This window comes from Idiotropiscis lumnitzeri, chromosome 9 (genome assembly GCF_059441095.1).
Source record: "Idiotropiscis lumnitzeri isolate Australia: NSW breed Sydney's pygmy pipehorse chromosome 9, RoL_Ilum_1.0, whole genome shotgun sequence".
NCBI lineage: Eukaryota > Metazoa > Chordata > Actinopteri > Syngnathiformes > Syngnathidae > Idiotropiscis > Idiotropiscis lumnitzeri.
Genome location: NC_142399.1, coordinates 8,500,708 through 8,526,945, shown reverse-complemented (window position 1 = coordinate 8,526,945; position 26,238 = coordinate 8,500,708). Strand labels below are relative to the sequence as shown.

General features: G+C 41.6%; 2 protein-coding genes across 5 annotated transcripts; one reads left to right on the top strand and one right to left on the bottom strand.

The window, feature by feature from the left end:
- Positions 1 to 1,237: 1,237 nt before the first annotated feature.
- Positions 1,238 to 7,560, bottom strand: LOC148330115 (multiple inositol polyphosphate phosphatase 1-like). Of its 3 annotated transcripts, none has more exons than XM_088304242.1 (6): positions 7,388 to 7,560; positions 5,217 to 6,018; positions 3,692 to 3,886; positions 3,260 to 3,357; positions 2,766 to 2,896; positions 1,238 to 2,039 (listed from the first exon to the last, which is right to left on the bottom strand). In XM_088304242.1, exons 2-6 carry the CDS (start codon positions 5,791 to 5,793, stop codon positions 1,634 to 1,636), a joined length of 1,407 nt encoding a protein of 468 aa, XP_088160368.1. In that variant the 5' UTR covers positions 5,794 to 6,018; positions 7,388 to 7,560; the 3' UTR covers positions 1,238 to 1,633. The 3 variants fall into 3 exon arrangements, with proteins under 3 accessions (XP_088160368.1, XP_088160369.1, XP_088160370.1); XM_088304243.1 differs by lacking the exon at positions 7,388 to 7,560 and adding an exon at positions 6,859 to 7,364; XM_088304244.1 differs by lacking the exon at positions 7,388 to 7,560 and adding an exon at positions 6,274 to 6,813.
- sgms1a (sphingomyelin synthase 1a) lies at positions 6,657 to 25,673 on the top strand. 2 transcript variants are annotated; one of them, XM_088304245.1, is made up of 6 exons: positions 6,657 to 6,812; positions 18,891 to 19,745; positions 20,715 to 20,832; positions 20,960 to 21,113; positions 22,229 to 22,395; positions 23,030 to 25,673. In XM_088304245.1, the coding sequence occupies exons 2-6, from the start codon at positions 19,144 to 19,146 to the stop codon at positions 23,204 to 23,206; spliced, it is 1,218 nt and encodes a 405-aa protein (XP_088160371.1). In that variant the 5' UTR covers positions 6,657 to 6,812; positions 18,891 to 19,143; the 3' UTR covers positions 23,207 to 25,673. The 2 variants fall into 2 exon arrangements, with proteins under 2 accessions (XP_088160371.1, XP_088160372.1); XM_088304246.1 differs by lacking the exon at positions 6,657 to 6,812 and adding an exon at positions 13,036 to 13,053.
- The last annotated feature ends 565 nt before the right edge of the window (positions 25,674 to 26,238 follow it).

The window sequence follows — 26,238 nt, the reverse complement described above, 5'->3', positions numbered from 1 at the left end:
TATTATCCCGTTTCGGAAATGACCACTGATATTTACTTTTCAGAAACTAACGACAGTGGTGCCTTAAGATACGAGTGGTCTCGCTTTTGAAATAATTCGAACTGTCATTTGGCTGCATTTTGTGTTGACTTGCCAGTGGAAACTGAACTAAATTCGATTCACCTCACCATTGCAACCAATTTTGCAAATATTGACCGACCGCCCCCCCCTCCAAAAAAGGCTTCAAGCTGTCATACTTGGGAGTGCCCTGTATAAATTTATATTTAAACTAAACAGTACAGATAATTGCATGCATGCTTCAATCACACCTTTGCCTTAGACAAGATCCAAGATGGCCAATTTTTCCCGAACAAGGCCAGTTTCTCTATTATTCTTATCATGAGACTTAATTTAGTTTTCTTTATCTATTCCTTTTAGAGAAATTAGGAAGTAAGTGACGACTTGAAAAACACCTACTTTTAATGAGGAATATGTCCGCACCCACCTCTGCTCTTCGCATGGGACTGCAAGAGTCACTGAATGTACCGATTATCAACGCTACCAATTGCAAACTCAATTGGAAATCATTGTGCTTTCATTGCTTATTATGTCCAAAAACTGTGATCAATTGGCACCAAAATTCATGTGGACATCCTACCCATGACCACTTCAACATCTCAAAAGCATTTACCTCTCCGTGGCGGATTTATATGAGAATGAGGAACTGCGGAAGTGATTTTAGGTACATAGATTATGCTGTTAGGCTGGAGAAATAATATATACACACTTACGCACGTTTGGGTGTTGGACGACCTCAGCTAGCTTCTCTTGAAAGGTCCGTATTGAAAAAGGCCTTGCAAGTATATCTGCAATCAAATCCACACGTTTCCCTCCTTCGCCCATTGTGGGTTTAAAAATCAAGATTTATATTTTAGACTTTCGAACCGTTGTCTGGTCATCTGGTGTGTATTTGTTGATTCTGCATAGCGCTGCCCTCGCACAAGTGAGTATCGAATCACGAGGCTCGTTAAGTCACCTTCAGCGTGGGGCCTGTGAGAAGGCCTTACTGTCACCAACTTGTGATCTGATTGGCTGTTGCAACTGTCTATCAACTCTAAGAGCCCGTTCACTCACACAGCACAGACGCCCACACAGTTCGATCTGAAGGCATACCGAACTCTGAAATCTGCGGGGCAACACAAGCTAGCTGAATTGTGATTGGATAAAAACTCCAACCTAAAAATAGAACACTGGGATATAATGTGATATGATAAACTTTTATCATAGGATATGTTTATTTTGTTAGGCCAGCAGAGAAGACCTTGACCACCCACCACTGATCTAAGCTAATCCATCTTTATTCATATAGCGCTTTCACAGCAGTTGTAGCGCCAACAAAGCGCTTTGCAGAACAGCTATTTTTTACTTTTATTTTTCCACCAAAAAAAAAATAAATTCATATTTCAAGGCACAACTGAATTAATTGAGGTAATACTAAATGTACACACTTGTGGATGTAAACAATTTGACTCATATTACTGTTTATCCCAAAATTGTTTCTTTTGAGGTATTTGTGTTGACACACTTCTCATGTTGAAATTGTACATTCTATTTCCACATGTGTTCCTGTCTTGTATTTTTGAAGAGGTAGCATTTACAAGGCCTCTTTAATTAAAAATTGATTAGGTCTATTGAAAAGTTCACACTCCGTCTCAAAGTCACAGCCTTGGATGAGTTCCTTGTAGTGTTCTTTGACGTCTTTATACAGCGGCATGGATGCCTGCTGACTCTCAGTCAAACCAGGGAAGCTCACTGGTTTCTCATTAATCAGTGGCTGCAACCTCAAGTCGCTTTCTCCGCAGTCGTACAGCGCTAGTAGCAGGTTAGCCGCGTATGGTAGCGCCAAGCTGGGGCGAAAAGAGCGTTGGTGTTGTGAGTCGTAGTTTGACGATGTCAGGGGTTTGGCGTCCTTGAAGAAGCCCAGGAGGGTGTACAGCGGAAGGAGGGTCTCTCCGTGGCCGACTTGGATCGTCACTGCTTCGTTCACCTGTTGGCCGGACCTAAATTGTTTTGGAAGAGGATCCTTTTAAGAATGAGGGAGAAATGGTTTTGACCTAATTCCCTGCCTATTTGTGTTTTTTCAGATTTTTTTTTAAAATAGCAATATAAAGGGAGAATCAATTATTCACAGCTTTTTGCTAACAGTGAGGTTGTCAGGTTTGGTATTCAGGAATATTCAGAATATGTCCTCTGTTATTTGCTGAAAACTCAAATTTTGTGCTGAGGCCATAGGAATATTTCTTAGATGCCATTTGTTGGTATTTTGGTGCAAAGGAAAGTCAGTTGAACTTGAATTTGCACAAAAGTAGTCCTTTGCTACTATTTTGTGGAAAACCCTAGCAGATTTTCTCCATTCACAGTTTGGTCTCTATTCGCTGCAAATAGCCCATGTTTACCGTAAAACATAAAAGTGAATGTAAAGATTTTTTTTTTAATGTGTTTGATGTCAAGAGCTGTATCTGCGTTGTGGGAGTTGCGGTCATAGCAGCTCCATGCAACAGTTTTTTTTTTTTTTTTTATATATAATTGTGACTGTTTGTCCCATTCAATAAATTGCTGCAAATGCATCAGCAGCTGGTTCTCCGTAACCACATGTAAGGACACTTACTTACTGCCCCCCCCCAGCTACAGCATGACTAAAAAAAAAACTCATAAATTGGAAGTCAAGGCACCTTTGAAACTTATATAGTCAGAAAGAGACTCAGGTTGACGGACATTTTACTCACTTGTTTTCGCTGGCCGCTTGGTCCAGACGACTGAAGACATCATGGAATAAAATACAACTGGACTTTCTGTTAATATCGTGACCGTAGCTTCTTTTCCAGAATTGCCTCAAGTCATTCGCATACTCCACTATCTGTTGACCCCAAAAAAAATGTAAGGCAAGGTGGTCTTCACATTAAGTCCTCCACTATGCTAGGTAACGTTTCAGGCTACCTGAGCTGGAGGTCAGCTCGGAGACAAAACGTCTTTTGTGATGTGAATAATGTCGGCTTGTTTGTCAAGGACTAACCACTGTGACAAAGCTGATAATTAAATGCATTGTGGGTTTAGTGGGCCAATGACTTAAGCATGTACAGCCAAAATGCCGCTTGGGTTGTACAATTGGAAGCTCGAACTGAGAAGGCCTCGGTTTCCCTCAGACTGCTGAAAAATAATTGCTACTTCGTCAAGCATAATTTTCATGTCTACGCACCCCTACAATTTTCTGTCCCCATACCTTTGCGTCAACCTCATCCAAGCTCTGACACCAGGGAGAGTTGACTGTCTTGATGGCCAACTCGTAGGCACAAAGATTCATTGCAGCATCAGCCATGTCTGTGGAGAAATTAGATGAGCATGCAGGAAACATTTTGTGAAATGACTGAATTGGTTTGTAAAAATTTAAAGACTCAAGCTTGGCGCTTGTTTACGTTATCCCTTTCTGGCCAATGCTACTACTTGTGCATTTCATAGCGTGAAATATATTGTGTTGCTCCATAGCCTCTTGCGGCATTAAATGTCATTCTGAAAATTCTCTCAAGAGGAACCGATCTATTATTTAAAAAGTGCTGAGTCTGCATACTTTTATGACATTGTGATCACTGTTTTGAACAGAAATATGAGCGTCCTAGAACTCAGAATGTCTTCGAAAGGAAATCACACCACTAACCGGCTGTGATGTTCCGGTAGGGGACTCCGAGTTGGTTCGCTATCTTCTCCCGGACCATCCTCATCTCTGGTCCCTCTTTGAACTTATCGACCTCCATCAGGGCTAAGGGGTTCCTGACAACGTCCTCCACAAACTTGGTGCAGTGGGTAAAATGCTTCATTAGTGCGTCATTCACCTCGTAGTCAAATGTCTGATCTAAGTTGGTGACAGGGAAGTAACAGTTAGTGTGTTTGCATAAAGTCGCTGGTCATAGTATCTGACCACACAGGTAAATAGATTGATACCATGCGGATGTTCCATCAATTTGCCATCAATGTCAGTTAGCTTTCTTCTTGTTTTTATGTTAACTGTCTTTTGATGACTTAACATAATGCAAAGTAAAGACAGTTTTTTTTCTTCAGTTTTTACATTTCATTATTTACTTTAGCTTATTTATTCATTTATCTCATGAGCATTGCATGCTGTGATCACGAGATTACAATTTCAGCATACCGACCAGAGACATTTTTTATCTCGGCGTCCTCATACAGCTGACTTCAATCTTGCTTCTCTCTCTCTCACCTACCAACACAAGCGAGTGGAGTGTGCAACTAGGATGGAATAAAACTTTGCACCTCCTGTATGCTGAATGTCAACGTAAACGAGACTGTTTAGTTTAAATTGAAAATAATATTTTATGTATTATATCTATTACATTGGAAGATTTTTTTTTTTGTTGAGTTAGGGCTGACAGTGAGCGATGGCAAAATGAAGCTTCAAGATGCTTCATAAATCGATTGCATTTCTTTTACTCCTCTTGATATATTCTATGTTGAACAGAGTGCGCCATCTAGAGGGCTCAATAATCACAACAACTGGTTCATGACGCATCTAGAAGCTTAAAGGGGAAGCTAACCCGCGACAATTATTTGCAATAATATGTTCTATATGCATTCACTAGTCTAAACATGGCATTCTGGTTGATTTTGCTTTAGTGGAAGATGAGTTATGCGACAAAATCCACCAGCATCAGAAACGCAATATTAATCAGAATGCCGTGTTTTGATTAGTGGGGCTGCATGGAACATATAATTTACAACGGTAGGCCCAAGGTTACACCGTTAAGAGAAAAGCCAGCCCTACTTTTTGCAGATATTGATACTACTGACCCAATGGGAGCTGCACACACCTCTCACTGCACTCTCTCCGTTGTGACTGCACTAACAAGTTGCCACATATTTGTTGATGATTCCAATCAGCTCTTCTATTGTCTTACTACCGCTAATCAGTGGAATTTTGCTTATGTGGAGGATAAACTGTAGAGAAAAAAAACTTGACGTGCTAGAAAAAAAAAAAACACTGCAATTTTGGAATCATCATGCCAATTTTTGTTTTACTAAGCATAAAAATCTAACCAATGATTTTTTAAAATTGTTTCCCAGTGTCATTTATATTATGTTTTTTCTTCAGCACTTTTTTTTTTTTTTTACAGCTGCGGTTGTTGCTAAAATGCCATAGAAATAAAGCTGCATTGAGCGTTGAGTACCTTGAATATCCCACAGCTCTGTCAGTCCCGCCATGAAGGACAGCGTGCTGTTGATGCACCTGTGCTTGGAGCTGCTTATAAACTTCACAAATCCTCCTCGAAGGTTCTCCTCAGAAAGCAGCGTGGGGAACAGCTTGGACAGCCTGACTGCCAGATGTTTGAGATCATCCACGCCTTTCCGGGCTAACCGACCATCCATGTCATCAGGATACCACATGCTCCAACGAGTCTGGATCTCGCACACCCAGCTCTCTTGGCCAGGCGTGGCACTTTTTACCGCATTGTACATCTTTTGCATGTGCTTGAGGATCGCGCTCGTCGGGTATCTCGTGCCATGTCTGAGAATACCGGTCAGATGAATGGGACGGCATTGTGGAGATGGGGGCTGCAGGATGGAAGTGTTGACAGCCAGGATGTCCTCTAAAAGATGGGGGTTCACTTCTTCATAGCGCCCTTTTGTGCCAAAATATTTGGCGATCCTTGGAATACTTGGACTGGCTTTGTTGAGAAAACAGCTGGAATAGCTTAGAGTTCCTACCAAGTAAACAATGAGGATCCTCCAAATGTTGATCTGCATGATTCAGCCTCGTCCAAAAACAATGCTGTCCAGTCCAAGAGTTTGTTTAAAAGACCCCAAAAAATGTGTTGCCCGTTTAAAGGACAAAAAAAAACGTGTTGCACTGAGGAGAGTTTCACAACCTGAACTTTGGCTTCTAAATCATGCAGAAGTGATAGAGTTTTATCTGTACTGCAGGTACTCTGTTATGTGACATGCTCAAGTGGTCAATTCAACATGTTTAATCTGTAAAAGAAAACAGTATTTCAAGTTATCACACAAGATATTTAAAACGTGTTCACCAAGATCAGCAAACGGGACAAGAATGCCATTCAACTTGCAGTAAATGTGAGACAATGCCCTTGTTTCCCCTTCCAAATCCAGCTGGCAACCAGTATAAAGTTGACGTGGGTGCCGTATCACATCTTTTTTGTAACACCTATGCATCCAGTTGAGAATGTAAAACATATATTTTTGGCCTATGTTATAGATAGGACTGACCTGACTGGTTCCATTATTCTGTGCAGCAATAACAGTTCATGCTAAATAGCTTACTTTTTTAGTCTAAGTGTAAACTACATTTTTTGGCCAACAGATGGCTGCAAGAACCCTCGAAGCTGATCAAACTCCAGCTTTGCATTCTCTGCGTGGTTGTGCACTGCTGTTGTGTTCACTTACTTCTCACGGGATCCAACATGTGACTACTTCTGTGCGCGATGCTTTGTGGCGCTGCCACTTTTATACAAAATAAACACTATATTACATTACAAGTTACCGCTTGAGAATTCAAGAATGTTTATACGTCACGAAATAACAGGGAGTAAGATGTTATTCCTCAAAGGGCGGATTGAGTTGACGTTCTCCGAGAGCAGCCGAATGCAGCATGCGTGACGTCACGTAAGGACTCCCTACTTCTCTGTACTGTTGTTAAGCGCCTACTCGAGAGGACGTTAGTTGGATTTAACAAGAGTGACGACTTGCGCGTCGCAGTGGTCACCGCGACACGCCGAAGAGGACGAGTTCAAAGATTCTACGGCAAGGTAAACGAATTATGACATTATCAAACGACGAAGGCAGTCGTCTCACCCGCGAGTGATGAGAACTCGTCGGTCGGTCAGTCAACACCAAGCCAATGAATGTGGCTCCGATTCTTTGGAAATTCCGCTCCTCTTTCGTTCCTGTTGACATCCACACGTTCGCCCCAGTTTGACGGTCAACATGCGGTTAACCTAAGTTGCTCCCTAGCCTTGTGAAGGAGCCGAACATTGTTGTTGTCAGGTCGCGCCGTGCACGAACGATGACGCCGATTTAGAGTGACCGTCTTGCCGTATTCCGTTTTGTTGTTCGAACGTGGCATGACGTAGCTGATAGTGTTTGCGGTGGTAGTTTAGCACTTTAGTAAATGTAATCCGGTGCGGGATTGAGCCTGCTAACGGTCTCTCGTGTGTATTTATTTTTTGCTAACGCAGCGAGCTAGCTAAAATAGCCGAGCTCGTCTATTTTAGGTTTTCCAGTCTCTAAGCCCCTTAAGCCTCACAACACATCGTCGCGATCGGCCCGAACCCTTCGTGTACATGCGGCCTGTGTGTCTTTTTTAGCGTGTAAATGAACCTACCGTGTGGACGAATGTCTATGTCACAGGTGTGTCGGCTAACGTTTCACTGGGGCAGTAAAGCACCCACACCGAGGCTCGCCCCTTGGTAAATATTTACTTGAGGTAGTACTAGTAAAGCTCGCTTTAGACTGTGGCGCAGGGTTGTTAGGTTTAAACTAGAACTGGGTCGGTGAAACAGGGCGGGACCAAGTGAACGTTTCCTCCCCATTACATTTACTAATAGGTTTCAGCTTTTTTGTGCTTTTTAAAAAAAATATTGTATTTATTAATTGGTCATTAACGACGGACTGGCATTATGTATGTATGCGTAAAATTTCACAAATTAATTGATTTACATGGTACCAGCTTTGAAATAGGTGAGATTTTGTCAGCCCAGCTCACAATTCCCTGAGCATCTGATAGTTCCTGACTGAGAAAGTTTAGCTCTGAATTAGAGCGGAGATAGAGAGACAGGTGATATTTTCCAGCATCAGTTTGTGACCTCGCAAATGCGCTCTGGAAAATTTTTTTAAAAAAAATTCTCACAAGTACGCTCCCTGTGGAAAGCCTTCCTATAAGAATTGAATCTCTTGAATGGGTGGATTTATATATTTTACAGTATATGTGTGCGCAACCAAATCGTCATAGGGATTTATTTAAATTTTTTTTGTGTTGAGAAAGCAACTTCTCTCAGGCGGAGCATTAACAGCGCCCTGCAGTCAATGTTAAGTTGGGAGGCAAAACATCGAAGTTGAGTCAAAGGAGTTTATTGTTGCCAGAATGTGTCACTGCCAAAGAAAAGAATATCTGACTGTCCACAAGCAGCGACAGCACACGGTTTCCTCCACTCTTTGGTGGAAACAATGACGTTTCTGTCCGGATGTATGATGATTCAGCAGTGGGGAAACACTACTCTCAGTTTACATCAATGACAAAGAGTCATTGGTATACTTAATCAACAGCTGTTGGCATGGAAGAATATTATCTGTCTTAGATAGATGTATTGCTTCCTAGTAACGCTCAGTGCTGTGCTCAAGGGCACGTGCAACGCTCAAGTAGTGACCATCAGTCTTGTCGATCGCATATGTCGTTTTTCTAAAGTGAAAGCGCCAATTTTGAAAGTTGACTTTTGTGCTACTTTCGAATACAAATTCAGAGCAGTTCATTTTATTTTTATGTCCTGGTTCGTGAGGATTACACTCTTTGCTATGTCGACTTTTGACGGTGGCGTTGAACTTTAATTATGAATAGCCCCTGCTTATATCAGTGCAGGCTTTCTCTTCCATTTCCAGGTTATCATCTTCTAACTGACAGCTTAAGTCACAAAAATGGCGGCTAAGTTGACACCAACATACCGCTGTGTTGATGATCATGATGTTGCAATTAGTACATGCTGACATTTTTGCTGTTCACGCAAATTTATTTCGTGCCCAAGCCTGCCTGCATGTGACTTGGTGAACCTTTGCACAATATTTTCTTTGAATACCCAATGAAAAAAAAATACTCTTCTGGCACCAACTGCACTCTGTGCCGAATTCTGTTAACAAGATGGCTTTTTGCCATCCTTTGGTCACACAAAGTTTTTACTACTTAGAGCTTGCTGTTAGTGATTGAGCATTTTGTTTCCCTCGTAGTTGCCCTCCCAAAGAATGGAAAAAATAGCTTTTATTTTTATTGTGCCATAATTAGAAACACATGAAGTTCTACTCCCACTCGCATGATGTCCCGGTTTCCTGTGGCCCACAACTGCTTTTTGGAATGCTGGCTTTAGCCTACTTTTGTGTACGGTACTTGAGGAAAAACACAAGACCACAATAAATTAAGGACAGAGTTTTTGCAGCGGAGTAACAAATACACAGCGACATGGTTGCCGAAATGCATTTCATGAAAGGCATTCTCAGCAGCACTGCTTTCGTGAGCTGAGGGATCCTCCTGTTGTGACTTGTAGTCGTTTGTTTACAATAGTAGTCTTTATTCCCTCCGTTGCCTTCCACTGTGTCTCAAATTTGTCAGTTTGTTAGATTTCTGCTGAAATATTGTCAAGCCCTAATTGCTATTTGCCTAAACCCTAAATACCTAAGCGGTGTCTTATTACCGCATTTCTTACATTGTCCTACTTTTGAAATGGAACACAGTACAAAATCTGAGTAGATGAAAAACATATTGTGTTGGTGTTCTGTTTTTACAACAACACATGTGTTAGGTTTTGGCCCAAGACCAACTTGATGCCAGTTGTTTATACTTTTTCTAAAATCAGCGTCTGACCATCTGTCGGCCACATCCATAAAATGTGATCAAGTTTCATTTTATGGGCTACCTTCAAAGACTCTAGTTTTCCCTTAAGTGCTGTTGGCTTATCAGGCTGAGTTTCCCAAACTACTAATCTGGTTTCTCTGTGGGACGGAAAAAGTGTACATCATGTATTGCCATTTCATGAACAAAATATACAGTACATAAAATGACAATACAATCACGTCCTACATATATTTATCGTCAGGAGTGCTCGTAACCATTTTGGTGTGGTTCTTAATTGAGCACCAGAGGTTGTCGTTTGGTGCTCGTTTATTTATTCCCACCGACCTCATGGTTGAACCTACAGACTCAACACATCTCAACAAGGCTAGCTAGCTTACTATGCACAGTTCTGTAGGGCGGTAGTCCAGTGTCCAATCTTGTTTTTTGCACCACAGACCACTTTCACGGAAGGACATATTTTCATAGACCGTTGACGTCGTGGCAGCAAGGAGATTACTGGTTTGCTAATGGCCCTTCATCGACACGTTTAGCCACCGTCACAATGATTTTAGCCGTTAGTGGAAACCCAACCTTTTCAAACCCGTCGCCACGTCGCTTGTCACACGCCTCCCTTCTTCATTCAATTTCCCGTGCTTATGCGCACTGGCGCACCACTTATGGGCACCCCTGTTTAACAAACTGCTTGATGGTCAGTAAAATATCTTAAAGCATTGTCGTGCCAACTCCCAAGTTTCTGAAACAGTTACGTCGGTGCTTTGAACCTTTAGTGATAATTTTTCCACTTGGGCTGTTACTGCAGTCACGCAAAACTTAACGTCGAAATGCACAAGGCATGATGGTGCTTCAATTTCAATTTAAGTCATGAAAATGTAGGCCTTTTCTGATGCTTGTTACATGAAAAGCTATCAATATTCTCCTTCTCTGTTACAATTAATAATTCATATGTACATAATTAGCGTAATTGCTTACTTTTAAGCCGCCACGCAGACATACCCCGTGTAAATACAAGGATGAGCTAAATGCACTCTAATGGTTTCCTGTTGACAACAAGTCCCACAGTGTGGTGTGTGCAGGACATTGAATCGAACAGAGACAATCTGCAACTTGTGCTTCTCCCCCAAGGCCATACAGGCCTGCCATCCTAATCAGGGGCTTATAAAACTACAACAGGCTTCCTCATTAGCAGATGGCTAGGTTGCTCTGCTCCCTCGAGGCTTCCGCAGGAGTCGCTGTCTCTTTATGGCCTTTTCATTCAAGTTGTTGGTGATACAGTGTGGTTGCTAAGTTCTGGAGGATGACGTGTATTTGCTTATTTGTTCGGGATGATTGGACCCAGGTCTTGTGAGCAAATATTCCGCTGCAATAAGTTAGTCTCCTGGTTTTAGCTGGTAGTCATTGTACATAGTGATATGATAGCTGTGAATCCCACTTTACTGCAGGGATATGTTGACTATAAACAATGGTGTACTGTTTTACTCTAATTTGAAGATTTTTTTTTACGTGTTCTACAGATGATATTGCACAAAACCTTCAATTATTTTCAGACACCAAATACTCAAATTCTCCTGAATCCATGCTCCGATTTTCAAAATTATTGATGTGTTGTACTCAGGTTGAAGTGGCCGTTCAAAACCTGACTCAGCATTTTGACAACTATTGGGAACTTTTGTCCCATTGTTATTGAAACAACTGCTACTTTATACACGGAGTAGTAACACATGCAAACAAAGCATACTGTACAACTCTAGGCATCCTATTTTCTGTGGGAACAACAGTTCTGACGAGACTTAAGTTGGGATCCGTCTGACTCTTCTTTGCACCACTGATACGACACTGAATGCGTGCAACAATAAATTCAGACTTGCCTGAGTCCTGTAAAAACCCATTCCAAAAATGAATATATAAAAACGATAGGCATGCAGGGCTTCACTGCACGGGAAACATGGGAGGTGGTTAGGTTGCTGCTTTTATTAACAAATGATGTTGCCATGTTGTACTAAACCTCTCCTAAATCATGCCCAGACATTGATCTGTCCACAATGAGCCAAGGACATGGCACCGTATAGTATGCTGTGTTGTTGTTTAGAATCCCTACAGCTGGATTCACAACTGTTTGCCCCAAGCACTTAAAGATCTTAAAGATTTCTGTGGAATTTAATCAGGCGGCAATGATCGCTTATTTTCTTTATTGGGTTTGAGCAGTCATTTGTCCACAACGATCAATAAAAAGGGCCTCGTGTGGCTAAATATAGCATCCTGGAGAGCACCTTGTCCTCTTTTAACAGCAGGGTCGGGGGGCACTGTTGTCAGCAACATCGCATTAGCTACTAAATCTCAGCACACCTTTTTTTTTTTTAATGCCATGCTCTAAATAAACGATTGTTTAATTTTACAATCAACATGATGTAATTCCTGTTAATTAGGTTGCCAATGGATTTGTGGCAATGTTGTTTGGAATAATGCAGGTGCAGTTTAACATTATATGCCTACAACATTGTTGAACCACTAAATGTATCGTTTATGAAACGAACACATTGTTTTACAAATTTCCAGAACAGATTCTACAGCACACAATTTGTTTGGACTTTTGTTGATTTTTGTCACTTACTGCAGAAATCCTTGCAGACTTGATTTGGGGTGTGTAGAGGAGCGTTTCCAACAACATTACTCATATTTCTTGCTAATAACGCCAACCCAACGTCATCAAGGGGAGTGCAAGTTAAAAATAAACACTAGCATATGGAGTTTTTCGATTGCTTAATAGCTCAAAACTGAATTTTCCAAAGGTTGCACACACAGTTACCAAGTGGAGTTGCAGTTGTGTGAGATTGAACCTGTCGCGTATTTGTATGCCAAGTGTAAAGCGATACAGGTGAGAGTCTCAACCTTTAGCCCACAAAGTAAACACCCTGTAACAGGATGCCATTGTTTGGGGGGAGAAAAAATATGTCTCAATCAAAGATCCACACCCTTTTGGACAATGAATAACAAAACACTCCCTTTTTAAAGTGGGCTCAGGGGCAATTGTTTTTTTGGAACGTGATTTACAGTTTTTGTATTGAAAAGTAGTTATAGCAAACATTTAGAATTTTTTTTATTCTTTTTCCTCCTTGCTGCCCATTGACATCGATCTTCTTTTATGTGACATATTAATGAACTAATTTGAGAATCATCTTGAAGGACTATACCCTAAGGTTTGGACACCATTTTGATGTCAAAACCACCCCAAAAAATCAGGTGGCTTTGCCTTGACTAGTTTCCAAATCACAACATGCATTTTTTTTTTTTTTTTTTTTTTTTGGAGGACAGGAAATAAAACAAAACTGACTGCAATGTGCAACGGGAAGCAAATGTTGGGAGCGGCGGCGGCAACAGGCATCGGCGCTGGCTCCTGATCACACGGGCTAGAATGAGGCAGGCAGAAGGAAAAGGTGAGAAAAGAAAGCGTTGACAAGTGTGTGACACAGTTGTCAAATCCTGCGAGGCCAATCCCGTTGCGTTGTCGAGAGCAGAAAGGATGAAAGAATTTTTCTAAACAATGTCATGTTGAACACGATCCGTGCGCGAATGTTCAGTTCTCCCATAGGAATGAATGGAAATTAGATTTAATAATCCCTGAAATGTTTCCCAAAATATGTACAGTAGTTCTCCACGTACCATGTAGTTAAAGCAATGGTGCAAGTCGTATGTGTACTCCTTATCAAGTATATTTAATATACTTTAGCCACTGTTACGGTACAATGCACATGACAGTTTACTCTGGATAATAATTAAACTGTTCTTGAGTCAATTAAAATATAATGGTCAAGGAAAATTTGTTCCTGATGTTCAAACATTTCTTAAAGATTAACTGCACACACATTGAGAAGGCAATGATTCTTCGCTGTCCACTGTCAAAGTGTCCTTGGGCGATACATCGAATGCTAATTTTTCTCCCCGTGGGCCAGGTGGCGCCTTGCTGGGCGGCAACTGCCCTTTAGTGTACGAGTGAGTCAATGTGAGCTTTTGTGAAGCGCTCTGGGCACAGTTTATCGTTTCCCGCGCACTATACTTTGGGAATCACTGATTTACAGGGTCCTCAATTTCAAAAGAAGTGTTTTAAGCAACATTTTGACATTATTAACTGTCCTACACGTTTAGTGCAAGTCAATGATCATTACAATTTAAACAATAAAAGCCTCTTTAAACTCATTTAACTTTAATGAGAAAAGGCATCATTTGAAAGTGCCCCAAACAACTCAAGAACCGTGATTTAATTGCTTGCTACTCAAAAGAAAGAAAACCGGCCGAGCGACGGCAAACGCTTGATGTCGATATCAGCAATGAATGTATTAAAACGCTGCAGTTATGTGCGACTTTCTTTTTCCGAAGATGTTTGACGAATGCATGTTAACATTCACTGCCATTGACTGGTATAGAGGTCAAAAAGTCCATTTTACCTGGGCTGGCAGTGACTGGCTTAAATGGTTGTATGGAGTTGCAATGTCAATGGCTTTTGAGAATAATGACACATTTCGACCAATGACCCCGCAGACTCAAAAACGTAGAAATGGATCCATCAGTAAGTGGATCAACAGCAGTGCACGTCATCACCTAGCGTATCCACGGTACAATATTTGTGAGCAGCATACTTAATTAGAGCTCAACAGATTTCTTGAGGACAAAGCACAGACGACGTTCAGTGTGCTTTTTAGATTCTCTGCCGTATTTCAGTTCCACGACACAAAAAGCAATCTCCAGTCTCGTATCCTCTGCCAAGACCTTTTCAAAACATCTCCCAAATGACTCATTTGCTTCCACTCCGAGCTTCATAAAGACGAGGCGCGGATGGCGTGTTTATGTTTGTGTCAGCTTGACGTATTGTCCTCCTGGGTGGGATCTTTTTCTGGTTGCATCACGTGCACTGCCCTGTGGTTCTCTCGCTCTACTCGGCCCCACTGAATTTTCATAGTGGAAAAATGTAACGCATGCAGGGCAAGTGCTCTTTTTGTTTTCGTTAGAAGTCGCAGATGTTCAACAAATACCACAGCTGGTGTTTGCTACATGTTTGGGGAAAAAACTGATGCCACAGTTAAGATGAGCAGTGCAGACATGTCGATTTAATAAATGAGTCTATACTTTGGATGATATAAGACTTTGGTGACAATGCCAAATGAAAAGCGAAAGTAGAGTTAATGTTTGCTTTAGTTCCGATTATATCCAAATTCAACTATTGTGCTGCGGTCAATCCGGCAAATACCAAATTTTGATTGAAAATGAATTAAGCCAGAGTAAATAAATGCAGCATAATAAAATAAAGAGCAGGTAAACCTCACCAAATCGTTTTTTTTATATCACTTTTCCTTTTATCATCTCCAGCCAGTCGCCGATAACGACGTGCTTCTGCGTGAGCGCTATTACGACTCAAAGTTCAGCTTCTTGTGACTGTTGCTCTTTCAAACGCTGGTTGTCACTGCTGTAATGCTTTGTAGCCAGAAATACTGATAATAATCGTAATTATACAAAACGGGCTGGAAACTTTCTTTTCACCTCCGGTAACTGAATGTTGTCAGTGCTGTGTGGCTTGTTTGCCTTGAGTAAACACATATGTGCATGAATAGTATGACTGGGAAGTTGTGGTCAGTTAACGCACCACCAAGACAAAGAGCCATATTTCGAAATGATAAATATTTATTCAGGCGGTGGGTGACCTTGAATGTTCAATCTACCGTTTCAAGTAAGTTTTGTGTTAGGGCTGAATAGTTCTTGGTTTTTGATTATGCTTTGCAATTGAACTATATTTGATTTGACGTTATTGTCTGTAATATTATTAGAATCTGAGCACCGCTCTGGCGTTGTTTTAGCTTTGGATGCAGTGTGATACCCCCTTTTAATTTTTTTTTTTTTTTTTTTTGAGACATCGTACCATTGAATAGTTATCCATACAAAAGTGCCGTTTTTCAATATGCAACAATGTCATGCCAATGTGATAAATGTTTTTATTTTTACCAAAATCAACTTTTAGTGTTTTATTCAAATACAATACTTTGTAGACAATTTAACATCCATCTGTATGATTGTCCAACAGTCTTTCCACACCTTTCACGTGAATGCAGCTGCTAACACAAAGCATTTTAGTGATGCAGTTTCTTAGTCGGCGGCACGGTGGTCGACTGGTTAGCACGATGGCCTCGCAGTTCAGGGGTGCAGGGTTGGATTCCGACTCCAACCTTCCTGTGTGGAGTTTGCATGTTCTCCCCGTACCTGCGTGAACTTTCTCCGGACACTCCAGTTTCCTCCAAAAACATGCATGGTAGCTTGATTGAACCCTCCGAATTTCCCCTGGGTGTGTTTGTGAGCACGGATGGTCGGTCGTCTTTGTGTGGCCTGCAATTGGCTGGCAACCCGTTCAGAGTGTACCCCGCCTACTGGCCGAAGATCCCTGGGGTAGGCTCCAGCACCCCCGCAACCCTTGTGAGGAGAAGCGGCTCAGATGATGGATGGGTTTATTAGTTTGAATGCAAGGGAGCACCACGCAAAAGAAGTGGATACGTTTATAAGGGACAAAGAAGAAATAACAGCCAAAAATGGAGTAACAAGTAGGGATGTGGATGTATCGTCAACTTTGCTTTTGCCCTTTCATTTTATGCCCTTTTATTACAAAGAATATTTTTGGGTTGACTTCCACTGCATAAGTATCTCTCACAACGGCTGCAGTATATGTCAGCTTGGTAAAGTGGTATCGGTACTTTTTTTCCGAATAGGAGTATTGTCCAGACAGCCTTTGTTTTTGAGTCCACCCATTGACGCCCAGCTTTAGTGAGGTTCTTGTTGGGCTTTTGGGAAGCTTGCAACATGGCTCAGTCCTGGATAATCAGTACTATGAAGCCGGTCATTAAGTGAGCACGAGTGTTTTCTTTACTTGTGATTGTGAATGTAAGGTAATGTTTTTTGTTGTTGTTGTTGTTGTAACTATTCAGAGGTGTTCAGTTGCCTGTAATTAGCGCGTTTTTTGTTCTTTCAATTCTGCAACCAACGAAAGTGAGAGTAAAGCACTGCTTAATGTGACTGCACAAACACGTTCCAGATTTCTGGATCATACCCACTTTTGGGATTATAGTGCATTTCCTGTCGCTAGTACACTTGAGGTGAGCTTATTTTCTCAGCGCGCCAGCTGTAAGCCGATTCACAGACCAAAGGTCGGTCCTCGGCACACCGCTGAGTCATTGACAGCTAATCTCAGATTGGTCTAAGTGCTCTTTGTCTCATGTTCTTTATCTCTGTAAAGTAATGTTCTCTCGCACAGCCTCACACGGCTGCTACGCAGCTGGCTTGTCACACGGCCAGATCCATGTTTGTTTTTGAAAACACAACTGTTAGTTGTTTTCTGTATCTCGGTCGGAATAAGTGTGATGACAGGTGGCACCTCCCACCTGTCGTTTGCTCAGCTCTGCAACCACAGAGGATGTGTTGGGCCGCACCACGAGGTACTGATCCCTCTGTGGCGGCTGTCTGCTCTGAGCTGAGCTAAAGCAGCCTTTCCAGGGGTGGGGCGGCCTTAGTGTCGACCTTCTCCTTTATTTATGTGCCCCCTCTTCCCCACCCTCCCATCCTCTCATTTCCCTCCTGTCTGACTGACCGCCAACTCTACCTCACGCTACCTCCCGGCCTCTAGCAGAACCACCCGGTGTCCATCACGGATATCACGCTCTGTAAACAAATGATATCATGAAAATGCAAACGATGAATGTCAAGGTTACATTGCTTGTTGTATGATCTGTTGCCCAGTGTGTTTCATAATCAGATTTACGAGAAGTAAATCACTTCTAAAAAAAAAAAAAAAATAATCATAAAAAATAAGGGTTTCTGGCAGTTTGGAAAGAGATGTCTTCCTGCCTGTACTGCATTTCAAATACTGTAAATGTATTTTCTTTTAAAGTGTATGTCTACTTCCTGTGACTCTGTACAGGATAAGCAGTGGAGAAAATGTATGGATAAAATAATTATAACAGTTTCACATTTTGACATGAAATATTGTGTCATCTTTATCATATCCGGATTGACAAAAAGTCTCAAGAACCAATGCCCGGAATTGAGCAAGAAGTTGTCCATTTTGGTTGGGTTGGTGGATGTTTTAACCAATTGTGAATAATAATATCCATCCATCCATTTTCTGAGCCGCTTTTTTTCCTCACGAGGGTTGCGGGCGTGCTGGAGCCTATCCCAGCTGTCTTCGGGCAGTAGGCGGGATACTGAACTGGTTGCCAGCTAATTGCAGGGCACACAAAGACAAACAAGCATCCATGCGGACTATCACGCCTACTGACCATTTAGAGTGTTCAGTCGTCCTACCGTGTATGTTTTGGGAATTTGGGAGGAAACCGGAGTACCCAGAGAAAACCCATGCAGGCACAAAGAGAACATGCAACCTCCACACAACCTCTGCAATGTGAGGCCATCGTGCCGCCCTTCATAATTATCATAATAACCGGAAAAACAACTTAACTTTGATAACAAGGGGCGTAACAAATTGAGTATTATTTTGCATTGCCAATTGGTTAATCAATGGCCCAATCTGTAGAATACCTAATTATAAAAATATTAGTTAGCTGAAGACAAAGTTTCTGATACATATTGCACGTCCATTGCTGAGTCAAAAAAAAAAAAAAAAAATGAAACAAAGCATGGAATTACTTTCATGATGCTGTTTACTCCAAGTTTAACTTCATAATTTCCCCTAAATTGTGTCCCTCAGGGGCCTTGGAAATGTCCACTGTTCATGTTTTCCTTTTCCCTTCATAACATCTCTGGCCTCTAGTTAACCTCGAATCAGCTGACAAATTTCTACTTTAATACAATATGTCCACTAATGCGCATATTTGTTTTTCTTCGTGGTTACATGTGTTTGAGTTGATACACAAAAAAAAAAAGGCTCAAAAGTTTCGTAATGTGTCACACATGCAAAAAGGTCAAATAGCAGAACTTGTGACTTACCGGTTTCAGTGAGTAATAAATGATATGTCTTGTAGTTTTAGAAATGTGCTAATTTTGCAAAGATTGTAGATTTGTGGTCGGGAGTTGTCCAAAAGTCACCTTTGGTGAATGAAGTTTAAGTGGCCGTGTGCCAATGATGAAAAGACGAGATTAAAAAAATAAAACGGTAAAAAGAGACTTGCCAAGGGCTGCTTTTGGTTAAAAGGCTACTTTGAAGCAGGAATACTTTCTCTACACTGAGGATCAAAGTGCCTTGTGCTATGTGATGTAGTAAAGCATTTATTTTCTTCGACAGGTGTGCGGCGTAGAAAAACAACCTGGACATCTACCTTTTGACCTTGACAACAAGGGGTCCCTCCGGGTGCCCCCCCTCCCCACCACCACCTATTCGATGCTCCATTTCAAATTTCCCCATTGTGGGACTAATAAAGGACATCTTTATAAACAGCATGCACCGGAGCCGGTGTGGACTTAAGACTGCCCTCTAAGAGCGCCGAACCTCTCTGCGACCCTTCACCTGCCATCCGAGCACGCGGCCACCGGCCAAGATGACCAAGGTAGCTTCGTGGTCCGCCGAGGACGTCGCCGAATGGCTTAGCAAAGAGGGCATGCCGGAGTACATAGACGCCCTCCGCCGGACGGACGGCGCCGCCTTGCTGCGGCTTACGCGGGACGACTTCCACACGCCGCCGCTCCTGCTGGTGTCGTCAGACAGCGGGCAGCAGCTGCTGGAGCGTCTGGAGACGTTGCGGATCGAGACCCACATTGAGGCGCACAAGAACGGCCACGCGAACGGGCACGCCGGCGGCCTGCCCAACGGGACGATTAAACCTCAGAGGAATGGCACCTTGCGGACGGCGGAGATGGTGCACATTCCCATCCCTCCGATGGAGGCCTCGCGCACCACCTTCCCATCTGAGTGGGGCAAGACAGGCGTGGCGTTCGTCTACGCGGTAGTGTGCTTTGTCACCACCACCATCGTGATATCGGTGGTCCACGAGAGGGTGCCGACGAAAGAGCACACCCCGCCGCTGCCCGACAAGTTTTTCGACCTGTTCAACCGGAGAGAATGGGCCTTCTCCATCTGCGAGATTAATGGCATGCTGCTGGTGGCGCTGTGGCTCATACAGTGGGCTGTCCTTAAGCACAGGTACTGGTTTTAATCTTCACAACCCATTCTATAGGTAGCAACAAATAAAGCCCTCCCAATAATAGAAAAGCTTAATCAACAATTTTTGGAAGTGCCGTATACCGCAGGAATGTCAAACCAGCTAAATGTGAATTTCTAGGGGTGGAATGGCACGCCAAAAATCCCAGTTTGGTATGATCCTTGGTTTTAAGGTCACAGTTAGTTTCAGTAAGGGAACCAAATGGAACATACAGAGACAGTGTTACTATTTTCGAAATTTAAAATGAAATATCAGCTTAGTTTACAATGACGTCGTGTAGCTAAGAAGCTGAGTTGCACTTTTTGGTGTGAGGCAGTTGCATTTAGTGTCCCTTACCTAATACGTCATATGAGTGTCCCTGCTTTTTATTATTGTAATTTTTAAAGGATAGATTTTGGCAAATTTACAGTAATAAAAAGTAACATAATCTGACCTGTGAACCCTTTTCTAGTTAGACACTTGCTGTATGTAGCAGCGATTCACTCACCACTGAATTTCAGAAAACTGTATTGAATTTGCAAACTTTGCTGAAACTCGTTTGTTTTAAATCCAGTACAGCGTATTTGTATTTGTTCATTTCCATTTAAAACCAACACATTTGCATAGATTAACTTTTTTTTAATAACTGGAAGGGCACGTAACACCACACCTGTGAGCAGGGGTTGGGGTTAAAGTTGAAAGTACTAAGCATAATGTTACTGTGGATTCTAACATTAATAAATAGGAATTAAAATCTTTGCCTTGTTTTGGGTTAACATTTAGTCTACATATTGCAATGTTGGTCATTCTGGTGGTACTTGGATTGCTAAGAATTTTTACTGGTGGCATTTACTTTAAATCTAATCTCGTTGCACACTTGAGTACAATGACAATAAAGGGATTTCTAATTTCTAAAATGTTCGAGAAATACTGCTGTACTTAAAACGTAACTTGGTTATTTATTTTTCCAGGTCAATCATCGGCAGGCGCTTCTTTTTCATTGTGGGTACACTTTATTTGTATCGGTGTATTACCATGTACATCACCACTCTGCCTGTCCCTGGGATGCATTTCAAATGCTCCCCGAAGGTATGATACACTGCAGCCTTAATTGGCCTCAATGGATTAGTGACCAAAACCTGTCAGTCATTGTGGAAACTCATGCGTAAATATCTGTTGCAATGATTAAGTGTGCACGCGCCTGTGATGCTTTCAGCTTCTGGGAGACTGGGAAGCGCAGATGAGGAGAGTGATGAAGATGATTGCTGGTGGGGGCCTCTCCATCACTGGCTCCCACACCATGTGCGGAGATTACCTGTACAGCGGCCACACGGTCATGCTAACGCTAACATACCTCTTCATCAAGGAGTGTAAGTCACGATACTCGACTCGCTACAAATGTCCGTTATGAAATGCAAGACTGAAAGTCAAAAAAGTAACACTTCTCTAAAGTGTGCCATGAAATGGAGTCACACAGGAAACTGACTGTACATATTTGACTAACCGCTAGCACGCTGCATGTTGGTTTCATTCTCACGTCCCTGCATGGTTGCGTGACACTATTTTCTGTTCCTCAGCACGCTTGGCCGTTTTTTACACCAGGCATTTTAAGAGCAACAGGGTCGACTTGTGAAAGTTTTTATGAGCTGATATTTTTATCTTCCTGGCCAATTTGAATGAGATTGCCCGACTGATGCAATAGCGACCTCTGGTGGAGAATTAAACTACTGCATCTTTTTAAAAAATTTTTAAAGGAGATACTGCTACCCTGACTTGCAAGTAAAATTGCTCTGAAACCACGCTATTAACTCAATGTAATTGCATGGCAAATCAGTTACCCCCATTGAAATGAAGTGAAATGCCTTTTTTTAATTACTTTTTTTAATTGGTAAAAGTGTGAAGAAAATGTAATTACTGTAGACACTGCATAAATCAGGTGTTGGATATTTGCCTTGAAGGGGCATGTATTTTGCAACTTGCCCTGTTATGTCGTTGGTTGAGAAACTGTTTGGGGGCAGTTACTTTGCAAAGTTTTGTTTCGTTTTTAGTTATGAGGGGTGGAAGTGCAGAGCAGCTCGCTCACAGGAACATTTTTAGGAATATGGAGCTAATAAAAGGTTTAATTTCCCACTTCATGGGTGGGCAGAGGCTCCAGAGACCCAACTATTTTGTATATGCACGCCAATAAGATTTTTTTTTTGGGGGGGGGGGGGGGGTTCCCTTTAACAAACGTGTCATTGTCATTATCCACACCGCTTATCCTGTAGAGGGTCGCGGGAGGGTGCTGGAGCCTATCCCAGCTGACTACGGGCGAAAGGAGCACTACACCCTGAACTGGTCGCCAGCCAGTCACAGGGCAGACATAGACACCATCACTGAGTGCGAACTGAACCCACGCTGCCCGCACACAACTCGGGCGAGTGTACCACTGCACCATCAGTGACCTCCTTTAACGAATATTATAACCAATATGTTTTTTGGGCAGATTCCCCCAGACGGTTCTGGTGGTACCACTGGTTCTGCTGGACCTTGAGCGCCGTGGGAGTCTTCTGCATCCTTCTGGCGCACGACCACTACACTGTGGATGTAGTTGTGGCCTACTTTATCACTACACGCCTCTTCTGGTGGTACCACACGATGGCCAACCAGCAGGTGAATGCGGCATGCAGCATTATTTATGTTCCCATTTTCTGTTATAATGAAGGAAAAAAATGTTATGAGACAATTAAATCTCATTATGCTTGCGCTTGCCTTAAATATGGAATATATCTCAAGTCAGAAACCCCTAAAGTTGTGCAATTTCTAATGTGAGCCAAAAAATACCTCAAACCACTAGTATCATGTAAGACTTCAGCCCTGAAGTGCAAGTCTTCCTGACTTGAGTCACGGGCTAGCAGACAAACCTCCGCTTTGAAGCCATGGGCAAGAACTTGTATTATCAGCTCTAAATCAAATCTAATCATCTTGAAATCCGTCTATTCTCTCTACTACTTATCGTCAAAATTGTTGGTATCCTTCAGTTAATAATAGACATCCCCACAGTGGTCACACATTTTAACTTGAATTTAAAAAATGCTTTTGAATTTTTGTTCAACAGAATTATTAAAAAAAAAACAAAAAAAAAACTCATGCGAACAAAAATGATGGTGCCTTCATTTTTTTCCCGAACGTTAACCTTCATGATGCCAGTATTCGTGATGATTTGCGTCATGGTAACTGTGACATTTTCATACCTTTCCATCGCTACCTGTACACAAATATGTTCCGTGTATTTTGTGCTCACCAGTCACTGAAAGAGACGACGCAGAATAACCTCTTCTCGCGGGTGTGGTGGTATCGGCCCTTCCAGTACTTGGAGGAGAACGTCAGCGGTCTCGTGCCGCGCTCCTACCAGCTGCCGCCGTGGGTGCGAACTGTGCAGTGGAACCGCGGCGTCATGTACAGCCGGCTAGAGGTCCAGTGACGCTCGCCGCGACCCCACGACAGGCAGGACTGTGAATTCCAAAAGTGCTGTTTTTTTTTTGTTTGTTTTGTTTTAAATTTTTTATTATTATGGAGGAACGTACTGTTTTGTTGTAGCGCAGTCCTTCCCCTCCTTCATCTAAAAGCAGGTGATCCCTCTTTTTCTCTCCTATCACATCCTTTATCTGTTTGTATTTTTATTCTCTTTTTGTCTAATATTTCTTATGTTTTGGTATATCGTCCTCTTTGTGTATGACTTAAGAGTTTCGAGCATTTAAAAAATTACCTTCAGTAATGTTAATGTATCTCACAAACATTTTTTTTACCCCTTGCACTTAGCACAAAATCATATTTCTTTCTGTCTTTATGCTTTTCCCTCTCCCAGTCATAGCTGTCCAATTAAAAAGCATCCTTTTTTTTAAATCCCCAATACAAAGAAAAATTTGAGATTTTAAAAAAATATATTTTTTTTGTTGGACAGTAACCATATTTGACGTAAAAATGTCACCTGCATTTTAAAAAAATTATTATTAAGTAGTACGTTTTTGTAATCTAAATTTACTCAAATGAGTCAAAGGTGCAAATAACTATTTTTCTAAGCATGATTATTTTTCAAGAAAAGGAAAATTCCGCCAAAAGATTTATTTTATTTGATTTTTTTTTTAAGCTTTTTACCTTTTTCCAAGAAATTCTAAGGATCTATAACAAAATATCACAGTGCCTTTTCTTGCTTGATTGTGGAACAACTTCAAGTACCGCGTGTCTTTCATCCCTTGGGCTACATTGAAGTCACAAGGGGTCCGGTTTGTCCCCATGAATGTAAACCCCCACCCCAAAAAACAAAACAAAAAAAAGAAAATGCCAGCCTTACTGCAAGATTGGTCTTCCCCAAATTAGAGTGTGAAACATGTCCCGCCTGTGTATTTATTGATGCTTTATGATGTCCTTTTGGATAACAGGAATTGCGACTGTTAATTTTTTTTTAATGTCTGTCTCATTTCATATATCGAGTTAAGTTTTGAAGCAACACCAGCGCTAAAGTGGGGTACACGCTTACCGCTTTTCAATGTCTTAAACATTTTTTTTTTATGTGAGAGAGCCCTGACATGATTACAGAATAGTGTTTTTACTGCTCTTGTCACACATCGTCCATTAAGTAGGATATCAAAAATATTAACTAAAAGGTGAAAGGTCGACCATAAGCGGTAGTGTCATTTTGTTCTTTGAACGTGCTGTATTGTCTTAATGGTGAGAACAAATAGTGTACTAGTTCATGGACCTGACGAGGTTACAACGGCTTTTCCATTAACTGGGTTAACGTTGGTCTTAGTTGATCAGAGATGGCTTTAAATAAAATCACTCCTAACACACCTCACCAAAGGATAATCCTTCAGAGACATCGGACCAATGTTGACTTCCTTGATCATCATCAAATTGGGCCTAAAAATCGGTCCGCGTGTACCCCTTCTTAAGCATCACTTCCTGCTTAGAGAATGTTCATTGAAGGTTCTAGTCAAGTGTTTAAATAGTTTACAGAGTGAAACAGTAGCTTAAGGCGTGACTGAAATGGTTCTGAATGTGCTTCATACACAGAACAGGGCTGGGGAATCTACCTCAGAGGAACTGTTAGAAAACACCTCCCCAAAAATTTGTTTGGTTCTTGCATCATTGTTGCCCACAAACAAATCGGGATCGTGGGCTTTTTAAGTTCAACCGGAAATTTCATCCAAAGGACTGATAACCCAGAATATTTGTGAGCAGTGTATTTATTTACTTTTTTTTTTTAATCACAGCTTCCCCACACCTGTTCTTCACTTTTCAATTTGAAGACGGTGTATTTTTACTTCACCCGTCTTCCAAGCATACTGACAAAACAATCCTTGCGTGAGATGTCTTGAAAGGAGACAAGACGGTGGTGTGAAGTGGGAATGATGTCATTTTCCTTGAATGTGAATGTGAATGATCCCTTGATGCTCAAAGGCTGAAAACCTGACAATTTAATTTCAAGTTCAAATCCCTTGTTATAGGTTACAGATAAACAACAGTTTTTTTTTCTTCTTTTATCAAGCATTTCAAAGGGAGAAGGTTAGGGACATTTTGTTGTGACTTTGCACACAGTTCAAAAAGCTTAGCAGTGTTTCTACCGATGTTGTCCAATCATCTCTTATGTTTTCCACAAGAGCACAACATGTTCGTCATGTGCAGCCATGTAGTGATTAGGTTGAACTAATTGTCCAAATTGGACTGTAATAATGTTTGATGAAAGGCGGAGAAGACATTTGTCTCTTTGGTTTGCCAATCAAGCTGTTGTTTTTTTTTTTTTTTTTGTCGTTGTTTTTAATTACCTTGTTTGTATGTTCATCTGTACACGCAGTTTGTCTCGTTTTGTGCATATACCATCTATTTGTAAGATATGATAAAGGAATCTACATGGGGATACCCTTGAATAAAAAGGTTTTATTATATAGCATTGGATTCTCAGTGAAGTCATTTCTAGTCGTGCAGCTGAAAGAATGACGTCATGGCAGTTCCACAAGTAGCCAACAGGTGGACACATTGAGTTGCATCATTTGAGGTAAACTACTTTTTGTTTCCTGTACTGATTTCTAGTTCATTCAAACTTTACACTTGAGATGTTGCATCCAAAGTCACCCCCCCACCCTTTTTTTTTTTAATTAACGAGTAATGTTTGCACGATAAAATAGAAAGTGTGTGGGCGTGGGCCAAAGACAGTGGCTTAGCAACAGGAGCAAACAACCTCGGCAACTTGATGACATTTTTAACTGCTCTTGTGATTTAACTCATTTTATTTAGCTTTTTTTTTTTTTTTTTTTTTGGTCTTAGGTGGATCAGATGTGTTGTTCCTGTGTGAGTCAGGGGCGGTTCCTCCTGGCAACAGATTGACTACATCCTATGGTAAATATATTTTTTTCCTCCTGTAGATCTATGAATTAGACCTCTAAGTGTGCGCTATAATGCACAGTTACCGAATGCATGACCTGCCACTGGTACACCCTGGACTGGTTGCCATCC

What these genes read in the sequence shown, in the direction of transcription:
- LOC148330115 (XM_088304242.1), bottom strand. Translation starts at nt 5,793, where the DNA reads ATGCAGATCAACATTTGGAGGATCCTCATTGTTTACTTGGTAGGAACT. An exon ending in CTACCGGAACATCACAGCCG is followed by an intron (nt 3,358 to 3,691) that starts GTTAGTGGTGTG and finishes ATTTCTCCACAG; the next exon opens with ACATGGCTGATGCTGCAATG. An exon ending in TGGATGAGGTTGACGCAAAG is followed by an intron (nt 2,897 to 3,259) that starts GTATGGGGACAG and finishes TGGGGTCAACAG; the next exon opens with ATAGTGGAGTATGCGAATGA.
- sgms1a (XM_088304245.1), top strand. Translation starts at nt 19,144, where the DNA reads ATGACCAAGGTAGCTTCGTGGTCCGCCGAGGACGTCGCCGAATGGCTT. An exon ending in ATTTCAAATGCTCCCCGAAG is followed by an intron (nt 20,833 to 20,959) that starts GTATGATACACT and finishes TGATGCTTTCAG; the next exon opens with CTTCTGGGAGACTGGGAAGC. An exon ending in ACACGATGGCCAACCAGCAG is followed by an intron (nt 22,396 to 23,029) that starts GTGAATGCGGCA and finishes TGTGCTCACCAG; the next exon opens with TCACTGAAAGAGACGACGCA.